Genomic DNA, 22,342 nt, shown 5'->3' with positions numbered 1-22,342 from the left:
TCTGTCTGTAGTTAGCAGCAGAGCGAGGCTTCCAGGATTGAATTAATTTGTAAATGCACATATTTCTCATGGAGTCCTGCTTCAAATACCATTGAGCTTTTTTTTTTTTTTCTTGCCTCTTTTTTTTTTTTTTTTTTTTTTTTTTTTTTAAACTATGGTTTAGCTTTCTAAGAACTCCCTTTTCTGGAGTTGGGGTTTCAGCTTTTGGAGGGTCACTCCAAAACAACTGTTCCTGGGTGTTAAGAGAGCAAACCAGCATGGATAATTTCAGTACTCATTATGGCAGAATTTCGTGGGATTTTGTGAGATTACAGCACTCTTGAGCTGCTCATTTGGTTTGAGAGGGACTTCTCTGTCAAGTAATAAGCATTTGTAAGTTTAGGTTCTATAGGTTTGTAGTTCTACAGAAGAGGAACAAAACGTTGATTTTTCCATGCTTAAACATTCTCAGGTTTGCAGAGGAGGAAGCTGGATAGAAACTCAGTCAGTGTTGACGCTCATTTGTTAATGTTTTTGTAGCTAGCTGCGCTATAGTTTGCTTTTGAATCATTCTATTAATATCTATAAGGGATGTTAAAAGCTGGTATCATCTTTTGACGGTTAATGGGGTTACCACAGATACAGTCATAAAACTAGGGACGTGTCTGTTGTGACAAGCCTGTGGTATTTTAGCCATGGCCATTAATTTTAAAAGGAAAGGGCTCTGGTAAATTTAAATTAGCATTAAAATATGGGGGAGAGGAAGTGTTTAGGCATTTTTAGTCAGTAGATTGAAGTTATTTTTAGCATAAAGACAAATTATTAATCATCATAAGTTTTTCCTCATGTTGACACATTAATTCTCTAGTTTAATTTACGTTACCCCATTGATGGTAATGGTACTGCTAATTCACCCTTCCAGACTTTAAGCACTAAATGTTACTGCTTTTTGTTGGCTTTCTTTTCTGTTTTGTTTTACGCTGAACTATTTGTCATGTTGACTAATGTTGTTTCATTGTATTTTCATCTCTTGGGTAGCTCTGTGCTCTCTTGTTTTGCACTTAGATTACACAGCGTAGGGCTGGAATTTATGTTTCTGTTCTGGATTTGTACAACTCTGTATCCGCAAAGTATGAGCGCCTGCGTGGAATTCGTATTGAGTAGAAGAGTTCAGATAATGGATGTTCTACTGTAGTTTGACAGTCCCTTCCCGTTAGCATTAGAAATTGAACAGTGTGACCGATAAGACCTAGCAAATTGGTTGTAATACGAGTTTCCTCCCTTACATGTAAGTATATGATTTATGGCATAATGAAGTGTGATTACTGTCTAAACACTTTCTTATATTGAATACTAATCTGCAGAGAATGAGTGGCAGCCAGGAAAAGCAGTGCTGGTGGGAAAAGGCGCTCTATTCTCCCCTTTTTTCTGCATCACAGTGTGAAGGTAAGAAGCTACGCCTGTTTGAACAATGCTCATTCTTACGGATTTGAGTTGTTGCAGATGAATTGAAACTACCATCTGTGTTTTTAGAAAAAAAACCCCAGAAAACCTCCACAATAAATTCTCTTATCCGGGGGAGAACTGGGATGCTTGAGTTAATTTGTAATAGATCTCTTATCATGCTTCTAAATAGTTTTTACATGAAAGTTCTTTTAAAATAGTCTTAACATTTATGCAAATTTATTTAATTCCAGAGCCTGGCATTAAGTAAATAGAATATTAATCTCTGAAAATACTGTATTACATTTTTTAACATGTTTCACCCTGAATCATACTTATTAGGTAGCTAATTTTATAAGAACGTGAGGATATGATAATCACCTTCTATAGGTTCGCATAATAATCTGCCAGTTGTTAGTGAACGTGTGGAATTTCTCTCCAGCTGGAAAGGAGATTTGCCTCTTGGCCGCTCCTTTCACAGTGACAGTCTGGGAGTTTTTCTGTCCCCCACAGAGAGTAAGTCCAGCCGTGGGAGGCAGGCAGCTCGCGAGCGGATGCAGGTGTGCTTCCAGCACTTTGTTGCCTCCCAAGAATTGGTAGAATCTGCCAGCTGGCCCATGCCCGGGTTTTCAGTGGACAGGCAGAATCCAGGCAGTGTTTTTTTGCCTGCATACCAGTTTACCTTTTCTGGGGAGAAGGCAGGAAGCTAAGTAAGAACATCTGGTATACCAGATTGACAGGCTATCTGATGCCTTCTGTTGGTAGAGGCTCAGTGCAAGAAATGTTTGATCAGAAACTTGGTTTCTTAATAAACTGGAGGTAGATTAGTCAGCAATTATTACTGAACTATTTTTGGAGTGCACCTTGAAGCGCAACCAACTAAACAGTGTTCTCAGTGCCTAAATGCCCTTACTTTGGTGTTTAGGACAGTTTGGATTACTTTCAGGAACATCTTAACCTACTTCATGCCCAACTATAGAAACATGTTTGCACAGTGAAAGAGAACAGATTGATGCTAACAGGGCTTAGATTTGCCTCCTGGACTGGTCACAGAACCTCCCATATTAGAAAAAAACTCATCTGGAGTACTCTGTCCAGTTCTGGGCTCCCCAGTTCAAGAAAGATGAAGAGCTACTGGAGAGTGTCCAGCGGAGGGCTACAAGAATGGTGAGGGGACTGGAACATCTCTCCTACGAGGAGAGGTTGAGGGAGCTGGGCTTGTTCAGCCTGAAGAAGAGAAGGCTGCGAGGAGACCTTATAAATGCCTACAAATATCTGAAGGGTGGGTGTCAGGAGGATGGGGCCAGACTCTTTTCAGTGGTGCCCAGGTACGGGACAAGGGGCAATGGGCACAAACTGAAGCACAGGAAGTTCCGTCTGAACATGAGGAAGAATTTCTTCCCTCTGAGGGTGACGGAGCACTGGAACAGGCTGCCCAGGGAGGTTGTGGAGTCTCCTTCTCTGGAGATATTCAAGACCCGCCTGGACAAGGTCCTGTGCAGCCTGCTGTAGGTGACCCTGCTTCGGCAGGAGGGTTGGACTAGATGACCCACAGAGGTCCCTTCCAACCCCTATAATTCTGTGATTCTGTGATTTACAAAATAGATATATTTACTGTCCTTTTGTAAAGGTTTTTTTTGTCCTCATGGTGGTAACTGCAGAAGTATTATTGGTGTACTAGCAAATGCGGTGTCTCACACCCTTCAGTACGTATCTTACACAGAGTAATCCTTGCATTCCTGTGAGCGAATCGTGTCATCGTTTTGCAGACACCTGCTGGTGATCCCCCATAGGTGTCTGGGGGTTTCACCACCATATTTCAGCAGAGGAAGACAGAATATACAGTATCAAACACTGGAGTCCAGAGCCTGCTTGATACAGTGGCAGAATTTCTGTGAAGTAGAATAGTTCCAGGATTTCCTCTTTTAGACCATGTTTAACACAACTAAGCTTTATCCTCAGAGCTAATGTTATTCTTTCACAAATCTTTAGCTGTATCCAGTTTTCTGTATTGGTATTTTTTATATATGGATATGATACACGTGATCCATATGTGTCGATATATGTTGATATTATATATGGAGGTTTACTTTGGTAAGTAGAAACCACAGCCATTCATGTCAACGTTGTTTTTTTGAGCTTTGGTCAAGATCAGGCTGCTGTTGCAGTATGTTTTGTATGGGTATATAAACAGGAACGACCTAAAGCACCGTGCTGTACCAGAATTGAAGAATGTACTGAACCACTTATAGTAAAAAAGTAATTCTTCCTCTTTTTACCTTACTATTTTAAATATTTTCATTAACTAAGTAGCTTCTTTTCTTTTTATTACCTGATTATCCAGGTAAGATTTGATGAAGCTTCCATATAAGGTATTATGCTTATGTCTTTAAGGAAGTCAAACTATAAAATCCCCCACCAGCACAGAGTTTACATGGCTTCGAGTGTGAATTTGAAGAATACTTCTCTATAGGCTTTCATTTTGGCTGAATGTAAATAACGGTGTTCCTCAATTCTATTTTTTCTTCCTTTTTCCTCTGAAACATCCCCACAAACACAATGTAAGAGTGTTACACAAATGCCAAGGGAGAGAATGGTGTAGGAGAATTTGCGGATGTAAAGGAGATATCCAATGATGATGAACATCTCTTAGATTTTAATATGGTAAGTGTGTCACTGGTTTGAGGGAGAAGTTTTTTCTTTATTTTATAAGGGTGTGCCGCCACGTCTTTCCTTGCATCCCAATTTTCAGTCTGGCCTCAAGTGAAATTCCTGTGAAAAGCTTTTCTTTCCTTACTGTGTGTTTTAATCTCTTCTGTGTCTTGAGCGTTCTTCTGACAGCTCCTCAGTGTTGTACTGTGGGGAGTGCAGCCCTTTGTACAAAGAGCTGTACTTCCAGGAGTTGAGCAGACTCAGGTTCGTTTGGGAACACTTGGCTTTTGCTTGTTGCGTGTGTTAAACATGAGTCCTTTTTCCTTCAGCTTCTGATTTCAGTAAGCGTAGAGTGGGCTGATGCGCACTATGAAGGCAGAATGGACCAGTAACTCAAGGCGTAGACATAATGAATGCATGCTGAATTCTGTCCTGCTTATGAACAAAAACCTGATTTTTTGCCGTAGGGGAAGTCTTCGTGTACATGTGCACTTACTCATATGCTTTTGAACTTTATAGTGGTGATAGCACTGAAAGTTTACACGGCAGCATGCTTGCTATAGCTTTACTGATTCAGCTGAAAATATATTGGTTTTGCTTGAAGTTTAGTCAGATTTGTGCTGTGTTTTCTTGATATTTAATACTACCAAATTTTGGAGATAACTTTTACAGTAATTTTCTAACATGACCTGTGATAATGATGTATTCTAACTGAGTTCACTTTTGATTCTCTTGCTATTTTGTGCAAATCCTAAAATGAAGGAATAGGAAAAAATAATAATTAAGGCCCCATCGCTTCTCCCTGCTGTTCTGCAGTCCTTCCTACATAGTGGGCTAAGTCAGGAAAGGAGGACTTGCCCTGTAGCTGTGGCATCTCTCTTGAACAACTACAAATCTATGTAACTTCCCAGCTCAGAACAAAGCAAGCGTGTTTGTTATTGTTCCCCATGAACACTGTCAGTTTAAATCCTTAGGTTTCTTCTGTTTATGAAGCAAGATGCGCAGATGATATAAATGCTGAGGCAAAACCAAATGGCTTCAGGAAGAAGATCTACTCCAGTGATAGCTCCAGCTCTGAAGACACAGCTTCAGAAGGTGGAAGCGAATGGGCTGATCCGTGTGAGGAGGAGCTTTTTTCTCGAACTCAACTATAAAAACTGCAGAGTAGAACAGATGATTTGAAAGTAACATGAGATGGAAAACTATCCTTCCTGAGGGTCTGTAGCTCTAAAACAACAACTTGAGTTTCCTCTTCAGTTAATGGATTCAGATGTGTATTTATCTTTCTCTTCTTGCTTATTTTATAGATGAGGACACAGCTGTCCTGTTGAAGATTTTTTTTTTCCCCAAAAAAACTGTTAAATTCTTGGCTATTTGAACTAGACTAGATTGTGTTGTCAAATCAAGAATGGATGTGCATGTGCTTGTCTTAGTAGTACCACTGCTTTTTTGCATCTTAATTGCAGTTATTTTCATTCGTAACTGTAGCCCTACCACTATTACTATCTTCTTAGCATCGCAGTGTCTGCAACTACTTCTGCTATTCAGAGACTTCAGCTTTCTGCACATTAGGCTTTGTTCTTTAAGAACTGGGAGATAAATACTTAACACTGTAATCTATCAGTGCCTTTATGAACGCAGGAGAGAAGCATGAATGACTTGTCCAGTCTTCATTCAGTAAATCTCATAACTTTGAAGTAGGAACAACAGGGTTGTGCTTTAGAGACTTACAGAAACTGTGTTTTCTATCCTGATTCCCCCCTCCCGCAAACCAACACTGAGGATACCATGGTTTGTATTTTTGCTAACTGGAGAAGCCAAGGATTTTTTGTAGGTATGGAGGCAATGTGGGGTTTTTTTTCCTTTTTTTTTTTTTCTTTTTTTTTTGTCCTTTTTGGCAACTTGCCGATGTGGGGTGGAAGTTTAAAAAGTAACACCAAAAAGAATAAACCACTGGGGTGATGTGTGGATTGTTGTGAATTTTGTAACGAGTAATGAGAATGTTGTCTTGTTGCAGATGATGGCATTCGTGTAACCTGCAAAAGCATCCTATACTGAACTTGAGCCTGAGTGACTGAAACTAAAATCTAAAATGCTCAGTGTGTTCAATGTGTTAAATGCAAAGGGTCAGTGCTTCACTTGAAAGAAATCCTGTGGCTGCTGCAGTTAGCTGCTGTTGTGGCTGTAATTTAGTAAATCTCATAGTTCATTTTGTGTTTCTGAGAGAATGTGTGGGGCAAGTTATGTGTGTGGTGGGTGGGGGTAGGGAATGCAGTGACTTATGACATACATGTGTGATTGCAGTAGTGATTGTTGCTTTATGTGACTCGCTTTTAAATTTTATTTCGTTAACTTAGAAAGTCAATACATTGTCAAGTTGCATCTGTACAAGACTATCAACTCCTTGTGCTTTTAACACATTATGCAAAATGTATAAGCCAGGAGGAGCAATATTTGCAAAACTAAACATTCTAAGTTTTTACCAACTCATAGTCTAAAAAACAACAACAACTAACTAGTCTATACAATAGCAGCATGTCTATAACATCAGGAAGTGCAGAAAGTCCAATACTGACTTGAAAAGCTTCACCATTAATTTTGACAGGCAATAACCCTCATGAGAACTATAGCTGTGTGAAATGCGAGCTGAACTGCCTTTGAAATATGTTCTGTGCTAGAAAGGTTTTCTGAGTAACTGGGTTTTGTTGCCTTTATTCAACTGATAACGTAAGAATTGAAATACGTGGCTGGAAAACCATGCCGTTCTTTGCGCAACGCTTATGTGGAGATCCTTCATTAAAACTGGCTTGGTTTGTCCTTACCAGGGGACTTGCTTTTGGTCCTCCTCTTAGACTGTATTTTAGGGTTTGTATTCATGCAACAAATCTTTTGACACTTTACAGTTTCTTTTCTTAATTTATTTGCAGACTTTGGATAGATTTTTATATATTTTACTTTCTTCTGGAGCTTCCTCGAGAGGTTGTTTAGCACCTGCACTGAGAACTAGTTAACTGTAACATGAAAGTAAAAAAGAACTTTACACACAAATTCTTCAAATCACTACAGTGAAGAATGGAATAGAACTTCCTTTGAGAACAAGAAATGACCAAATGGACATATTTCAAACACAAACTTCAGCTCAGTTAATTTTGGCTAGAGCTGCTTATTTGGTAAGAAAGGGCTCAAAAAAATAACAAAGGTGTTGCTTGTAGTTACATTGTGGCATGTAATAATTCCAGCACCTTTGGGGAAAAGAAAATCGTATATTGAGCTTGGGCAATAACAAATTGTCTTTACTTGTTTTCATAGTTTAATGGCTAAAGCTCTAAAGCTTTCAGTGAGAGTTGAAGTGTGGTTTTTAGTTTTTCTGTATGGATAGAAACACACAACAACAAAACCAACAACAACAGAAGCATTAAAGGTTGGCATACGCTGAACCGCACTGTGGTATGAAGCGCATTGCATATCCATAGCACTGAAGTATCAGTTTTCCATTCCTGGGCTGAAATTTGTTTCTACTTTTTGCTTCAAGTGGTTGTATTGTTCTGATTTCACGTACACCAGAGTAACTGATTTTGTTTTCTTGTGGAGTTACTTAACACCGAATAAAAATATAAAAGGACAATTGGATGGCGTGTGCGTGTGTTCATTTTCTTTGGCTAACATATATAACTTAGGTACAACATGGCAGTTAAGCACTAAACATTCTGGACGGAGAGCATGAAGTATCTAATTTGGGAGTCCTTGTCATTGCTATATTTTTTAAATCTTTTTTATTCTTTTTTGATACAATGCAGGAAAATTAAATACACTCTGTATGTTGTTTTTTAAAAAAAAGACAAGCAAACAATAAGCTTAGTCCCCACTTCAATTACATCTGTAGAAAGTGTCATAATATCATTCAAAAATTAATTTGTAATGACAGCTTCATGTTTAGAGAACATGATACCTCTTTCAAAAAAAATCAAACCCAAGCAAACCCAGACCCTCTCTCACATATCGAAGAACTTTTATATAGTACAGGATCTAAAACAGCAGACTTTATTTCTGCTTTCAACTTGTGCTCAGCCATCAAATGGTCAGTATCTCACTTCTACTTTTAGAAAAACTGCATGTGTGACTAGAAAATGTACACTCCTAACTCCACGGCCGGAGCTCTGTTTATAAAAGGAAAAAAGGCAGACCGAGTTTGGAGCAGCTCACATGCAGCTTGGTGGAGACGTGCGTTATGTTGTAGTGAGTTCACAGCTGTAGTGACTTGGGCTTCTGTGTAGAGCGATTGCCACTCCCCTGGATTAGAAGCGCAATGAAAACAGCACATCAGTGCACACTTCAGAAATAATGGAAAATAGTTGCTCTGTAAGATCCTTGGGTGAATGCTTTTGTTCGTTAGTAGCTAGCAGGCTTTAAACTCGGTAGATAAACTTTCAAAGGCATAAATTATTTTTAATTATTTCTTAAATACAGCAGGAGTGTAGTTTCATTGTCTTTACGGAAGATGCTTGATAAAAGAATTAAATTTAATCAGCCAGGCCTTTCAGTTGTTGTTTCTGAATTATTAACTCCACATATCCTAAAGAATTATTTTCCAATGTAAACAATGCTTCTGTCGTGCCAAACCCACTGCATGCTCCATGGCAGCAACTGCACCTGTCAGTGGTAGGGCAGGCTTTAAATGCGAGTCAAACTGTGACTTCATGGGAGCGAAGATGCTGTCCGCAGTGGAAATCACGGACAGCCAGTCTTCCCAGGACTCCTTGACAGCAACTCATTCTTCCCCTGCCAGGACCAGCGTATTTAAGCATTTTCCCCCATGAATTTGTCATCTTTCACATTCAGCATCTCACATTATTTATTTTATGACCTGCAAAACTAGTAGCAACAAGACTCCAGAGGTTTGACTCAAATGAAACTTCACTTACACATTTTAGCTTTCCACTGCAAGATCCTTTTTCCAATGTTCAAGTTGCTTCTACAAGCGCTTATAAATTGTATGCGCTACTCTGGTGCTGCAATATGATGGTAATGGGATTAAAAGGAAAACCAAAGCTGATGGAGCTGGCAGTGGGTCAGCGTGCTGCCCAGAAAAAGTGACCGGGTGACAGAATGTTAGTTTCCCTGCCCTACGTCACCGGTGTGTGTACAGCTTCACCTACAGAGCATGCAGCCAGGACAGAGACAGAGATGAGAGGTTTCCACATATGCTGCCTTCTCCTACCCGACAGCCTTCCTGTAGGGCAAGTGCTTCTGGAAGAGCTCCGTTACTGTAAGGTGTTCGCAACTGTAGAACCCGGTGACTCCCAAGAACATGAGGAGGTGCAAAAACAGTAGTCAGCCTCTATCTTGCAAGTGGAAGAAAAGAAGGTTATCAGGAGTAGTCAGCATGGATTCACCAAGGGGAAATCATGCCTGACCAATCTGATAGCTTTCTACGATGACATGACTGGCTGGGTAGACGAAGGGAGAGCCGTGTATGTTGTCTACCTTGACTTCAGCAAGGCTTTCGACACAGTCTCCCATGATATCCTCCTAGGGAAGCTGAGGAAGTGTGGGCTGGATGAGTGGTCGGTGAAGTGGATAGAGAACTGGCTGAATGGCAGAACTCAGAGGGTTGTCATCAGCGGCGCTGAGTCTAGTTGGAGGCTGGTGACAAGTGGTGTCCCCCAGGGGTCAGTACTGGGCCCAGTCTTGTTTAACTTCTTCATCAACGACCTGGATGAAGAGTTAGAATGTACCCTCAGCAAGTTTGCTGATGACACCAAACTGGGAGGTGTGGTAGATACACCGGAAGGCTGTGCTGCCATTCAGCATGACCTGGATAGGCTGGAAAGCTGGGCAGAGAGGAACCTGATGAGGTTCAACAAAGGCAAGTGCAGGGTCCTGCACCTGGGGAGGAACAACCTCATGCACCAGTACAGGCTTGGGGTGGACCTGCTGGAGAGCAGCTCTGCGGAGAGGGACCTGGGTGTCCTGGTGGACGACAGGTTAACCATGAGCCAGCAGTGTGCCCTGGCTGCCAAGAAAGCCAATGGGATCCTGGGGTGCATCAAGAAGAGTGTGGCTAGCAGGAGGAGGGAGGTTCTCCTTCCCCTCTACACTGCCCTGGTGAGGCCTCATCTGGAGTACTGTGTCCAGTTCTGGGCTCCCCAGTTCAAGAAAGATGAAGAGCTACTTGAGAGAGTCCAGCGGAGGGCTACAAGGATGGTGAGGGGACTGGAGCATCTCCCCTACGAGGAGAGGTTGAGGGAACTGGGCTTGTTCAGCCTGAAGAAGAGAAGGCTGCGAGGGGACCTTATAAATGCCTACAAATATCTGAAGGGTGGGTGTCAGGAGGATGGGGACAAGCTCTTTTCAGTGGTGCCCAGGTACGGGACAAGGGGCAATGGGCACAAACTGAAGCACAAGAAGTTCCGTCTGAACATGAGGAAGAACTTCTTCCCTCTGAGGGTGACGGAGCACTGGAACAGGCTGCCCAGGGAGGTTGTGGAGTCTCCTTCTCTGGAGATATTCAAGACCCGCCTGGACGGGGTCCTGTGCGGCCTGCTGTAGGTGACCCTGCTTTGGCAGGAGGGTTGGACTAGATGACCCACAGAGGTCCCTTCCAACCCCTACTATTCTGTGATTCTGTGATTCTGTGATCTCCCTGTCACTACAAGGCACGGTCACTTTTATTAACCGCAGTAACAGCTATATAATATTGCTACAATTGCCTTTCACATAAAGATTTTAGAAATTGTTACTGAAGAAGCTTTAACTCCCCATCATTTCTGTACAGACGTTACTTTACTCACTACAAGGAATTGGAGTCACAGTGAGATGCAGCGCTCTCTTCCTATCACAGAACTGAGCCATCTCAAATTCTTGAATTTCTTCTAAAATCAGTCTAAACAATCAAGCTTGTTAGTACAGATGAGTATGTTTTCATTTTGTTTTCAGTGCTTTTCTTGTTTGTAGCCACAGAAATGCCAGAGCAAATGGCACTACAGTACAGTAGCAGTACTGAAAGCAAATACATAAGCACTAGAATAGACTGCCTAAAAAAGTGAGATTAGAGGTTTTTAGGAAAAGATTAGGCAGATCAGACAAATGTGTCGGAAATTATGTAGGTATGTATACATACATCCTGCCTTGGGGAAAAACAGGAACTAAGTGATCTCCAGATTTCTCTCTCAACCCTGTTTTCCGTATAGGAGCAGCCATATGCAGAAGGGCTCTTCAGCTGATTCATAGTTTACAGAGAAAAAAGAACCATTAGACTGTCTGTAGGACATTAGAACTGGTGCAGTTTGTCCTTTATTGATCCCAAGAGCTTGCATTTGAAAAAAGCCCAACGTGTGTGTGGTGTAAGCCCACTGTCCAAAGGATGATTGGCCTCGTTAATCCCCCCTGCTGTGGTGGGCCACCCTGATCCATTGCAAATACAGGACGGAAATCAGAATGGAAAGTTTCCTTTTTGCAGTTTTATTTTATTCATGCAATAATGCATGTTAAAGACAGTTAGCATGCTTTTTGTTCCTAATAACCTTTCACTAGGATTTTTTTAATATATATTTCATGACTTTTGATGTTTGGCTTTTAATTGTCTTCACTCTGAGATGGGGTTTCAGCCCATAATCTTTTGACTCTGGAACCCTTTATCTGTTTGACAACAAAGTCTTCTTCAAGAAGTCTCAATTGTCATTCATGCTTTCAAAATATTTTTCCTCCTTTTTTCCTATAGTTTTATTCAATATAGAAATATTAAATTCTTTGAAGCACTGCAGACCCATAAAGACAAATTAATTGGATCTGTTGAATGTTACTTGGTTTCATTCATCATTACGAGTTCTAGACAACAGCTGATTTGTAGTCCAGTACTTTTTTTCCTAGCGAGTTCCAATAGAAAGTTACCACATGTTGGGTGCAGTGCCCTTTGTATTACAGAATCAGTCTGTTTCTTTTGGAAATGTAATTTAAACTGCGCTTGCTGAAGAGAATAAATCTGTTCTAGCATCCCAACTTTTCATTATGCAGCTGTGCATAATAAAAACGTTGTTCCCATCTCTGGTATGATTTAGTGGTGAGTTAAGATCCACAACAGAAGTACCATGGGGGCTTTGTTAGTGTTATCTATGGGCACTGCAATTCTGAGATACTAATACAGGAAGCAGTATTTTAGTTTGTATAGTGGTGCCCAGCGACAGGACAAGGGGCACTGGGCACAAACTGAAGCACAGGAAGTTCCAGCTGAACTTGAGGAAGAACTTATTTACTCCAAGGGTGACGGAGCACTGGAACTGGCTGCCCAGGGAGGTAGTGGATTCTTCCTCTCTGGAGATACTCAAGACCCACCTGGCCAAGGTCCTGTGCAGCCTGCTGTAGGTGACCCTGCTTTGGCAGGGGAGTTGGACTAGACAATCCCCAGAGGTCCCTTCCAACCCCCACCATTCTGTGATTCTGTGATAGTCTTACTCCTTCACACCTTACTACTCATTTTGTCTTTCCTAAGCAGCTTGTAAAGAGTGATACATTCCAGTCATATGCGTCATGTTCCAGTAATTCCAATTCAAATGTGCTGGAAAGTCCTGCACTATCTTCCCCTACCTTTCCTGCTCTTCATTTTCTTGCTGTCTCATGGAGAGGAACTTTAAACCATGTACGTCTGTTCTTACCCCGTGGTAACAGGAAGGTTAACTGTAATGGTAGTTACAGACCTGGCTTCATTTTCCTTGTCCTTTATCAGGTTTAAGTTCCTAGCGGAGGAGGCAGCCTTTTGGGAGTATGGAATGGCACGTTCTCCAGCTGCTCCCGACTCATCCCAAACCTGTTAAAATGGTTTGGTGCACTGACGTTCCCCTGCCAGTAGGAATGCCCGTGCAGATGGTGGCCGTGCTGGAAATGGACTGCTCTCAAACACAGATGTGCAAAAGGCAAATACTAGTTTTCTGAGAACAAAATTTGTGATGAATTTGAAGTAGAAGAGCATAGTATTCTCCATTTGTCAAAAAATCTACCATTTTCTTGTGAGGTATTTATATTTTTGATCAAATCATCCTGCTTATTGCTATGAGTCAGCAGAAACATGAATTTATTCATTGTTCACCTTTCCTGTGCCATAAAACATGCATTAGTTACTTTACCGTCCATCCAAACAATTCTGTAAAGCAAGGAGGAAAAAGACCACTGTCTCATCTCTGTTCTAACACGCTCAAGAGAGAACTTTTCTCTCTCTAGCATGATGGGCGGTAACAGAGATTACTCATCACTTGCTACACGTGGTACACTTGCATTCTTGCTTGTGTGAGCTAATACCACCTTAAATGACAGTGACAGGAAATGGAGGCAGGAACTGTTGGTCAGCTAGTATTCAGTGATGTGCAACTGATGTGTCTTCACAATATACAGATCTCTGGTTAATTAGAGAAAAAATAATTTCAATATATTGAAATGTCTTCCAGTTTTTGACATAGAATTACTGACCTCAAGGTGAACAGGGAGCTGCACAGCCGATTCAAATAAAGCTCAGTTTGGCTGTCTCCGAAATGCGCTTACATCATACTTGGCTTCTGAGGAATAATAATACAATCTAGATGTTCCCATCTAGTTCTTTAAAAAATATAAAGTTCTCTCAATTGCAAAATCACGGAGGCTTCAAAACAGAACTGAAAGCCTAAGCGGAGAATGACTTCCCACATCTGCAGGCATAAGAAGCATGAGGGAAGTTTGTGTTTCTGTTCCTTAACTCTGCCTTGTTCTAAAGGAACAAAGGAAGGACTATTACTTTGCATACTTTTTTCACATGTAGTCTATTTTGGAGAAATCAGTGAGATAGAACGAAGTACAAACCCTTCAAGCTTTTTGGCAGAGTAACCATAAAACTGGCGTATCAAATTCTGCTGGCATGAATATGAGTTTGTGTGACAGGGCTTTGGAATGGAATGTTTTAAAAAAATTAAATTCTCTAGACTGATCTATTATTAGACCACTCAGATGTTTTTTGCCCACCAGGTGAACATTAGTTGCCAATTTGAGGCTGCTCTGTGTAGTGCTTCATTTCTACACAACAGCCACAAGCAAGACACTCTTGAACAAAACATCAGGATTTTGTCCCAAGATTTTTTACAAAATTAAGTATTTTACAGGTTTACCCAACTCTGAACCAGTGGCACAGCACTGATGGTAACCATGCTGAGTAAGCGACACAACTAACTTCTTGCCATGTTTTTGAGGATTTACTTAGAACCCATCTATTAAAACAGGAAGACTTAATTTATCCGCATGACCATCTGCATGAACTCTAAATTTTGCACAGCTGAAAAACAAAGGTGCTAAAGCTCCTCTTTGCACTTAATTATGCATTTACACTTCCCACACCTGGTAGTACCTGTTCTGTTTCCTTTTAATAATTAGGATATGCCACACTTCCACGAGAGCTAATGGTGTGATGCTGTATTTAGTCACATAATGTCAGCCCTTCAGCTTTTACCAATACAAGGGAATAACAATACATCGTACTTGCAGACAGGAACTACGTTATCTCGGACGGAGGTGGCTTTAACACAACTGATGCTGACTGCTAATGCAAACCATCAGCTTTTGCTAATAGCTCACACCAACCAGAAAAGCTATTTACCCTTTTCCACGAGTTACACAATCATTCACATGCAATAAAGAGTATTTTTTTTTTATATTGACTAGGCTGTGGTTTTCTACAAACATTTGGAGGGTGACCCTGGTATTTTTACACTGCCTAGCACGTTGGGATCTGTGTTTCTTCAGTGCAAAGAACAGTAAATATTTTGTTGTGAGTGGGTATCAAAAAAACCTACCAGCTGACTACGAAGAGTCATTTGTGGGTTGGAAATGGAGAATATCCACTAAATCACTTGCAATGGGATCTCACAGGTATTATGACTGTTAGGCAAAATTCTATCCTTAAGTAAGCACTGACTTAAAAAGCGTTTAAGCACCCACCTCCTTGTGTGATTTGAAACTTTTAGCTGTACTCTACACTCTGCTGCTGCTGAAAGATTTCCTGCAGCAGATTTTTCTAATAGTTTCTTCAGCCTAAATAATATTACAAAGATGGGAGTATCATTATTTCCTTTGGAGACACTCTGCAGACTTGCAGAATTCATGACTCCATACTTCCATTCTGTTATTTACCCATGGAACCTAACAGCATTGACTCAGGTTTGATGATACTATGATGACACTACAGTCTTCTGGTTGCTCCAACAGAAGCATTGATTCGCAGTCTCAAAAACAGAAGGAAAGCGTTAATACTGGAAAAAGAGTTAGTGACAGCATATGCTCCAAAACAGTATGTCTCTTGCATATAAACAAGTTTATAGTGCTTCAAAGCTGTTTTGCTTTTATTTACCTTCTTTTAATAGTAATATGCAAGCTGTCTTGCAGAGGCAGCAGTCATTGTCAAAGAAAGATACGGAGAAATTAGTGCCAATCTTAATTATGTTGATACCCATCTTAGAAATCCAGCAGAACAAGCACTGAAATTTATCTGACCCAGTCACAGAAAGTATCTGTAGAGGTGTAAGTTTTGGTTGGTGGTAGGTTTTCAGAGCCTACTTCTCATCTTGATAATGACCTAATTCACATCTTGACAGCATGGAACCAGTGTCGACAGGGTCATGGTGGCAAATACTTCCGTACAAGTTTACCTCAGTTTCTCACAGTTTCTTTAGGTGAAACTTGCCCACATCAATGCTTGAACAATTACCACTTTGCTCTTCTGGATAGTGAACTAATTACATTAACACAAGTTCAGATATTCCTGCATTTGCTGCACTCACACTTCCCGCTTCAGGGCAGACCTAAGAGGTGTGAGGCGATGAGAGGCTGGTTACTTACACCCGCAGTTAAGATGGGGGACAGCTTTATCTTACTGCCCTTCTAGAGACTTGATCACTGAGTCTAGGTGAAAAACGCGTAGGACTTTTGAAAGAATGAGGAGTTTCCAAGATGGTAAGGCAACGTGAGAGTTCTGCTCCTGCAAGGTACCGATTGCTCCTTTGAGTTCAGCCTGGAGGTGGAGAGAAGAAGGGGTGTGCACGCTGGGTTGACTATGCAAACGCCAAAAGAGAGCGCTTTGAGGTGGAAGGTGAAGGTAAATCAAGCCTGCTGGAAGAGCAATCTCCACCGTAGAGCCTCCACTTTCGGCATTACAGGTCAGTTCCAGAGCTATGGATACACCTCCACTTGGGGCCCCAGACCTCCACCAGTCCAAACTTGCAAAACTCACCAAATTGTGCTTTCCTCCCAACCGCAGCCAGGACCGTGAGGGCCTCCTGCCGCCCCGGGGGCCTCCCGCCGCCCCGGCACAGCCCGGCCCCCCGCGCTGCCGGTAACGCAGGGCAGGGGCAACCGCCGGGCGCGGAACGCCTCTGCCCGAGCACCCTTGGTCCGAGCCCACCGCTCTTCAACGCCCTCTGCGCCCCGGGGCCACCCCACCGCCTCCGCCGCGGCTGAGCCGGGCAGGCACCACCCGCCCCCGCCGCGCTCCCCCACCTCGGGCGCGCTGAGGCGATTCAAAATGGCGGCCGGCGCTCAGCCCCGGCGCCCGGCGGCCGCCTCCCCGCCGCCTGCCGCGCAGGCGTTTTCTCGCCCGGCGGGCGGCGCTTGTCACCGCCGCGCTGGGGAGCGGGAGCGGCGGAGGCCGAGCCGCGGGGACCGGAGCGTCCTGGGAGGAGCCCGGCACCTGTCCCGCCCGCAAAGCCCGCCGCCAGGTGTGCGCCGCGCCGCACCCTGCCCGCCGCCGGGGCGGCCGCCATGGGAGGCCCTGCGCCGCGCGGAGAGGGCGCCCGGCGGGCGGGGGCTGCGGCGCCTCACCCCCGCTGAACCCGCCGCTCCTCTGCGGGGGCCGGAGAGCGACATGGACCGCCCGGCCGCCTCCTAGTCCCGCCGCAGCAGGAGCTGTGGGGCGGGCTGGGCATGGCCCAGCATGAGGAGAGCGAGGGAGGGCAGCGCTACCCCGGTGAGGCGTCAAAGTTTCTGCGTGGCTCTTCCTCCTCGGGCGGCGGCTCGCAGCCCCGCCGGGGCCGGGGGGAGCGCGGCGGCACCGGTCGGGGTGAGGGGCAGGGCCCCGGAGGGGGGGAGCGGACGGCTCCGGGGCGGGCGGGAGCAGAGCCCGGGGGGCGAGCGGGCGGCTCCGGGGTGGGCTGGAGCAGAGCCCGGGGGGCGAGCGGACGGCTCCGGGGCGGGCGGGAGCAGAGCCCGGCAGCGAGGGGCTGCCTGGGGCCGGGCGGGAGCAGAGCCCGGCGCTGAGGGGCTGCCTGAGAAAGTTACCGAGGAGCAGCTCGGCGCGGCCGGAGTCTTCGCCGGGCGGTTTGAAGACCGCGGAGGAGGGCGAGCGTTGCTTCCTCAAGGCTTTGAGGAAAGGCATTGGTTGGGTGTTCTGTTTTTTGGGGTTTTGTTTTTTTAAACGAAGGCTGCTAGCCAGGAAGCCTTTGCGGTGTCGGGTCAGCCTGAAAGCCCGTGGAAAGGAAGCAGCTTCCAGCTCTCCCTGCCTCTCTCCCAAACCAAAGTCTCCTAGGCGATTGCCAAAGACCAAACAGAACTACAGCAAACACGAGCTGAAGTTCTCGTGACGCCGCTGCTGATTTTAACGTGGCCTCAGATTTTTCGGTAATACTGGTGTGGGGAGGAAAAAAAGGCCCTGTGAACTACTTCTGGAACAGAGGCTTTACGGGCACGCTGTGACTCATTTGTATGGCCTGGCTGATGTGGCAAAAAGGTGGAAAAGCGGTGAATGGTTCGCTTATGATCGCTCGCCAAGTGCTCCGCTCGAGAGTCAGGTTTGTAAAGCTCACGCTCTGCGAAGGACGCCGGCTGGGAGTTAGGTAAAAGACTTCTTAATTAAAAAAAAAAAAAAATCCCATTTCTTTTCGCCATTAAAGTTTTGGCAGTGCTTACATGTGTAGCCTTGATCGCTGTGTCTGATTCTCATCCTTTGTCGAAAGCCAGGCTGTTTTGTAGGCTCGGGAATTTTTCAGTGTCGGCAGTGCTGTGGCTGTTAGAACGTGAACAACCTGAACCAAGAAATGTTTAATAAACAAAACCGGGTTTGGTGCTCTTGTGCAGTCAGGTCACCTGGACTTGCACTTGAGAGCAAGCAATGGGTTTCTTGATACGTTCAATAAAAATGCTGTCAAATGCATGGAGAGTTTAAACCTTCACTTTTTATTTAATATGTTTTTCCTTCAGGAAGAGAAAAATACAGTTGCAACTTTGTAATTGAGTCAATTCCTTGCTCTTAAAAACTTTTTTTAAACAAGTTCCTGGCACAGGTATGCATTGAAGAGACTAGATGGTAACATTTAAGATGTTAACTCTTAGAGAACTGAGCACTATACATAAACCATTCTTCTCATTCCTGTAAGGCAGGAAGATGGAAAGCCTGTTTTGTACATAGTTGTCTTACCCTTCCTTCTTAGCGCGTTCATTGCTTAAGTTGCATTGCAAGTCACAGCAAACTAGGAAGAACGTGGCTTGAGTTGGCATCTTTCTGATCTTTGTTCTACTCTTCACGGTCTGGCACTGCTGTTAACTTTCTTTAAATTCTTCATTAAAATGGGTTAAAACGCCATTTTATTCCAGACCTTAGAAATTATAAGCAGCTTGTTCCCTCTGTGTGGTTGGGTGATACGTAAAGTCAAAATCTGTTTTAAAGGCTGTGGTTATTGTCAGAACATGCCTTCTTGCATGCCATGATCAGAATCTGGGGAATGTCAGGCTGCATGGACAGTTGTACCGGGATGGACCAGAACTCCGCCTGTCAGACGGAAGAATTTACCTGGGACGGGGCCTAAAAGCAGGACTCCTGTGCACTGATATTTCCCTGAAGTTCTGACATTAGCAGTTCAGGGACTTCCTGAGTTTCTCATTGTTTAGAAATCCTCAGTGGTATTTTTCTTCCGTGAGCTTACACGTAAACTTCTAGCATTCACAGAGTACTGTGGCAAGAGTTATGCAGTTCAGCTACGCTTTGCGTGAATAGCTATGTCCTGATGTTAATTCTGAACCTGGCTACAAATCTGTTTTCATCTGGTGCCCCTTAGCGCTTATGTTGGAAGAGTTAATGTGTAAATAATATGTACCTACTCTCACATTGCCTCTTGTGACCTCTGCTGTATTTTCCTATCTGCCTTTCCCTTGTTACCTGCTTCTGGGATATTCATACTTAGGAGATCATGATTCCTGTAAGACACAGGATATTAAGAATTTCAAATACCAATTTTATTTAGATGATAATATATTTAAGTAAACCATGGGGATTATTGATGTTGTGCAGACAAAATTGCTTCTTCTTTCTCAATAGTTTATTATTCTACTACTTTAATAATGCTATGTTTGCTGTGATGATAATATTACAATAATATTACGTTAATAAATTATGGAAAGAAGTTAGTATTGGAACACATGACACTTGGAATATTTGACATTAGTTGTCAGATTGTGCACTTACCAGTGAGGCTGCTAAAATAAGGAGTATAAATATCACTTCACTACATCCTTAAAACAATCCTACAACAACCAAATGCAAAATGAATCAAGGAGTTCTCATGTATGTTTTTGACAACGGATTACATCTCAAGTTTTCATTTAAAACCCTTGATGGGTGTACTGCAAAGCTTCCCACAGTTTCGCTGAACTGTGTAAAACCTTTGTAGCTTGTTATTTCATAATTTGCTCCAGCAAGCTGTAGCGGTTACATACTTCTGCATTTACTGGTTGCCTGTTTAAAGGATCTCTTCCTGTTAAATTTCTTGCTTAAAAAATTACCAAGCTAAGTTAAAATAGTTTCAGTACCCTGCGTGGAAATGTATTTTCACTTCTCTTTGAACTCTCTTGTTTACAGAATTGTTTGGCCTCTAGAGCTACTGTATTTACTGGCTCTTCCAAGGCTGCCTGAATGCTGACCATTTATAAGCTTAGTCGAGAAGAGCCATGCAATTAAACTGAGTACTGGCTGCTACTTGGGAAAATCATTGACCAGAAGTGAAGGCAGTCACTGAAGGACTTTGTTATGGCAACATTCTTACGTTATTTACCCAAACAACATCGAAGTTGTTCCTGGCTGATGACATTTCTGAACTTTGTTTTCTGGACTACATTGTCTGGATGCATTAAGAAGTATGAATTGTGATAAAGCAAACACCTGCACCCTTGCTTATACAGTTCCACAGTGTGTGTGTGTGTGTGTGTGTGTGTATGCATGCTGTAGAGTAACCTTGGGGCTGGGTGGGCTCTTGGTTTAAAGAGTAATATAATGTGTATGAAGGGGTGGTTGCGCATGGCGATGAGAGAACAGTCAGACTTATGTTAGAAAAATAAGTGAATCCAAACAGAAGATCGGAGAGCAGGAGAGCTAGGGATATGCAACAGTAATTATATATAATGGTCCATGTTATGTCATACTTGCACACTTCGACCATCACAGTTGACTTAATGAAGTAGAATAGTTTGTTGCCTGTATTCAAGGATTGTTGTTCAGGGTTTTCTGTTTGCTTTTTTCGCTGGCCCTTGCAATTTTAATTTAGTGAACAGGGAGATTCATAATGTACTGGGTTTGCTAGCTACCTTGAGACATCAATTCTTTAAATTGCAGGGGATGGAAACTTTTCAAACCATGGTAATGTGAAAAAAGAAAAGTTGCTATAGCAACTCTATAAGAAAAGTGTACAGCTTCACAAGCTTTTTAGTCAAAACAATTAATTTGAAACCTTGTGTATCCAGAGGATTAGGCAATTGATGTAATGATTGATTTGGATGGGTAGTACATAGTTCGCTGTTAAAAGGTTCTGAAAGGTCTAAAAGATTAAATATCCAGGGTTGTTTCTACTTGACTTCCCTACACTTACGAGTGGATTGAACTGGAGTGGCGGATCAGCTAGTGAATGGCATTTGTGTAGTAAGCTAAAGAGTTGGTACAGCATACGAAGTACGTTTGGATTCATGAACTATTCATGTGACTGAGAGCTTGTGGTAAAAATCCTTACAGTTTGGACCAGTGGAATATGTTTGAAATGTGTTTTCTGTCACTTACTGCCTGTCAGTAGCACAAAGCCAGAGCGTATGGATGGGCTTGGATCTAAGAACGGGCAGTGTTTGGCAGGGCTCAGGTGCCATTAGCCAGTGGTTTGGAACTGCTGGGAGGATCCCGTTTTCCCAAATGAGATTCCTGGGTTTTGTTTTGGGTTTGGGTTTTTTTGGGGGAGTGTTTGTTTTTTAAAAGTAGAATATGTTGAGGACCTCCTAGAGAACAACTGGCACCTGAAATTGTACTACACGTGAGAGAGAATAGGAGACGAGGAGCAGGAGATCAGGCATCAGGAACTGCAGAAAAATCCATCTAGAAAGCAAGCTGTTTGCAACATGGGAGGAGTACTCTTCACTCCTTCACACTTAGCGCAGAGTACCTCAGAGTGAAGAAACCGAAGCAGTATGTGCATATTTGTTCTGCCAATTGCTGCAGAGTAATTACATTGTGAAATTCAGCAGAGCTGTAGATACTTTAACGGTTCATATAGAAAGAGAAGATGTATGTAATGTCGCAATAATAATCCTATGTTTTAAAGGGTTGGTAGGAGTTTTGGGAGCCAGGGCAGCAGTCCTGATGGCGTTCCAGGTTTATGAAAGGCTGCATTTGCCCACGAGGAAAGTACATCTGACCTGCAGCTCATACCTGACTGCCTTGTCTTTGAGGGTTGCTCAGATTTAGGCTGGAAGTGGGGCACTGACTGGGTTAACTGTCCTGCTGGCAGCCCCTGGGAAGACACTGTGAATGTACATTGCAAATATGAAGGACAGCGATCCTTGAGTGCAGTAAATACAATATATTTGCAAGTGTCTGTTTTACTGTACGTGCACTGATGAAGTGCATCATGTGTATGATGAAAACGTTGAGTATGTGGATAGCTTTATAGCTAGATTTTGCATCTCTTTGCTTAATGCAAAACTGATATATTATGCATTCCATTTCAGTGACAAATTTATTATCAGTTTTATGGTCTCCAGAAGAATTCTAAGGAATTCTGTTTAAATGAGCACTTCAGAATTTTGGTCTAAGTGTATGGAAACAAGTTTTGTAGCCCCAATTGTAGTAAATATGTGTTTATGACTACATAAAAATACATTTTAAATATTTGTCTTAATACTGACATGGAACATTAAAGTACTGCAGTTTTTATGGTATGTAGTTTCACTCTCAGGAGATATATACGAAGCAAACACTGGCACACAAACTGCTTATGAAAAGCTTTTCATGCTT

At 42.8% G+C, this 22,342-nt stretch overlaps 2 protein-coding genes across 4 annotated transcripts in view; both read left to right on the top strand.

Annotated features, from left to right (window-relative positions):
- Positions 1–7,704, top strand: part of KIAA0232 (KIAA0232 ortholog) — a 71,422-nt gene extending 63,718 nt beyond the window's left edge. For both annotated transcript variants that reach the window (XM_075420467.1, XM_075420465.1), the window contains exons 7-9: positions 1,344–1,425; positions 3,989–4,086; positions 5,049–7,704. In XM_075420467.1, the coding sequence (XP_075276582.1) occupies positions 1,344–1,425; positions 3,989–4,086; positions 5,049–5,228 (360 nt within the window). In that variant the 3' untranslated portion in view covers positions 5,229–7,704. The remainder of the gene's footprint in view (positions 1–1,343; positions 1,426–3,988; positions 4,087–5,048) is intronic.
- Positions 7,705–16,832: 9,128 nt separating this feature from the next.
- The window catches only part of TBC1D14 (TBC1 domain family member 14), a 73,931-nt gene continuing 68,421 nt past the window's right edge, over positions 16,833–22,342 (top strand). The window contains exon 1 of one of the 2 annotated variants that reach the window (XM_075420464.1): positions 16,833–17,047. In XM_075420464.1, coding sequence (XP_075276579.1) covers positions 17,005–17,047 — 43 coding nt within the window. In that variant the 5' untranslated portion in view covers positions 16,833–17,004. The remainder of the gene's footprint in view (positions 17,048–22,342) is intronic. The other variant, XM_075420463.1, reaches the window with a different exon arrangement.

This window comes from Opisthocomus hoazin, chromosome 5, assembly GCF_030867145.1.
Source record: "Opisthocomus hoazin isolate bOpiHoa1 chromosome 5, bOpiHoa1.hap1, whole genome shotgun sequence".
In the NCBI taxonomy this organism is placed as follows: Eukaryota; Metazoa; Chordata; class Aves; order Opisthocomiformes; family Opisthocomidae; genus Opisthocomus; species Opisthocomus hoazin.
The sequence above is the reverse complement of the archived record's forward strand: the minus strand, read 5'-3'. Positions and strand labels throughout refer to the sequence as shown.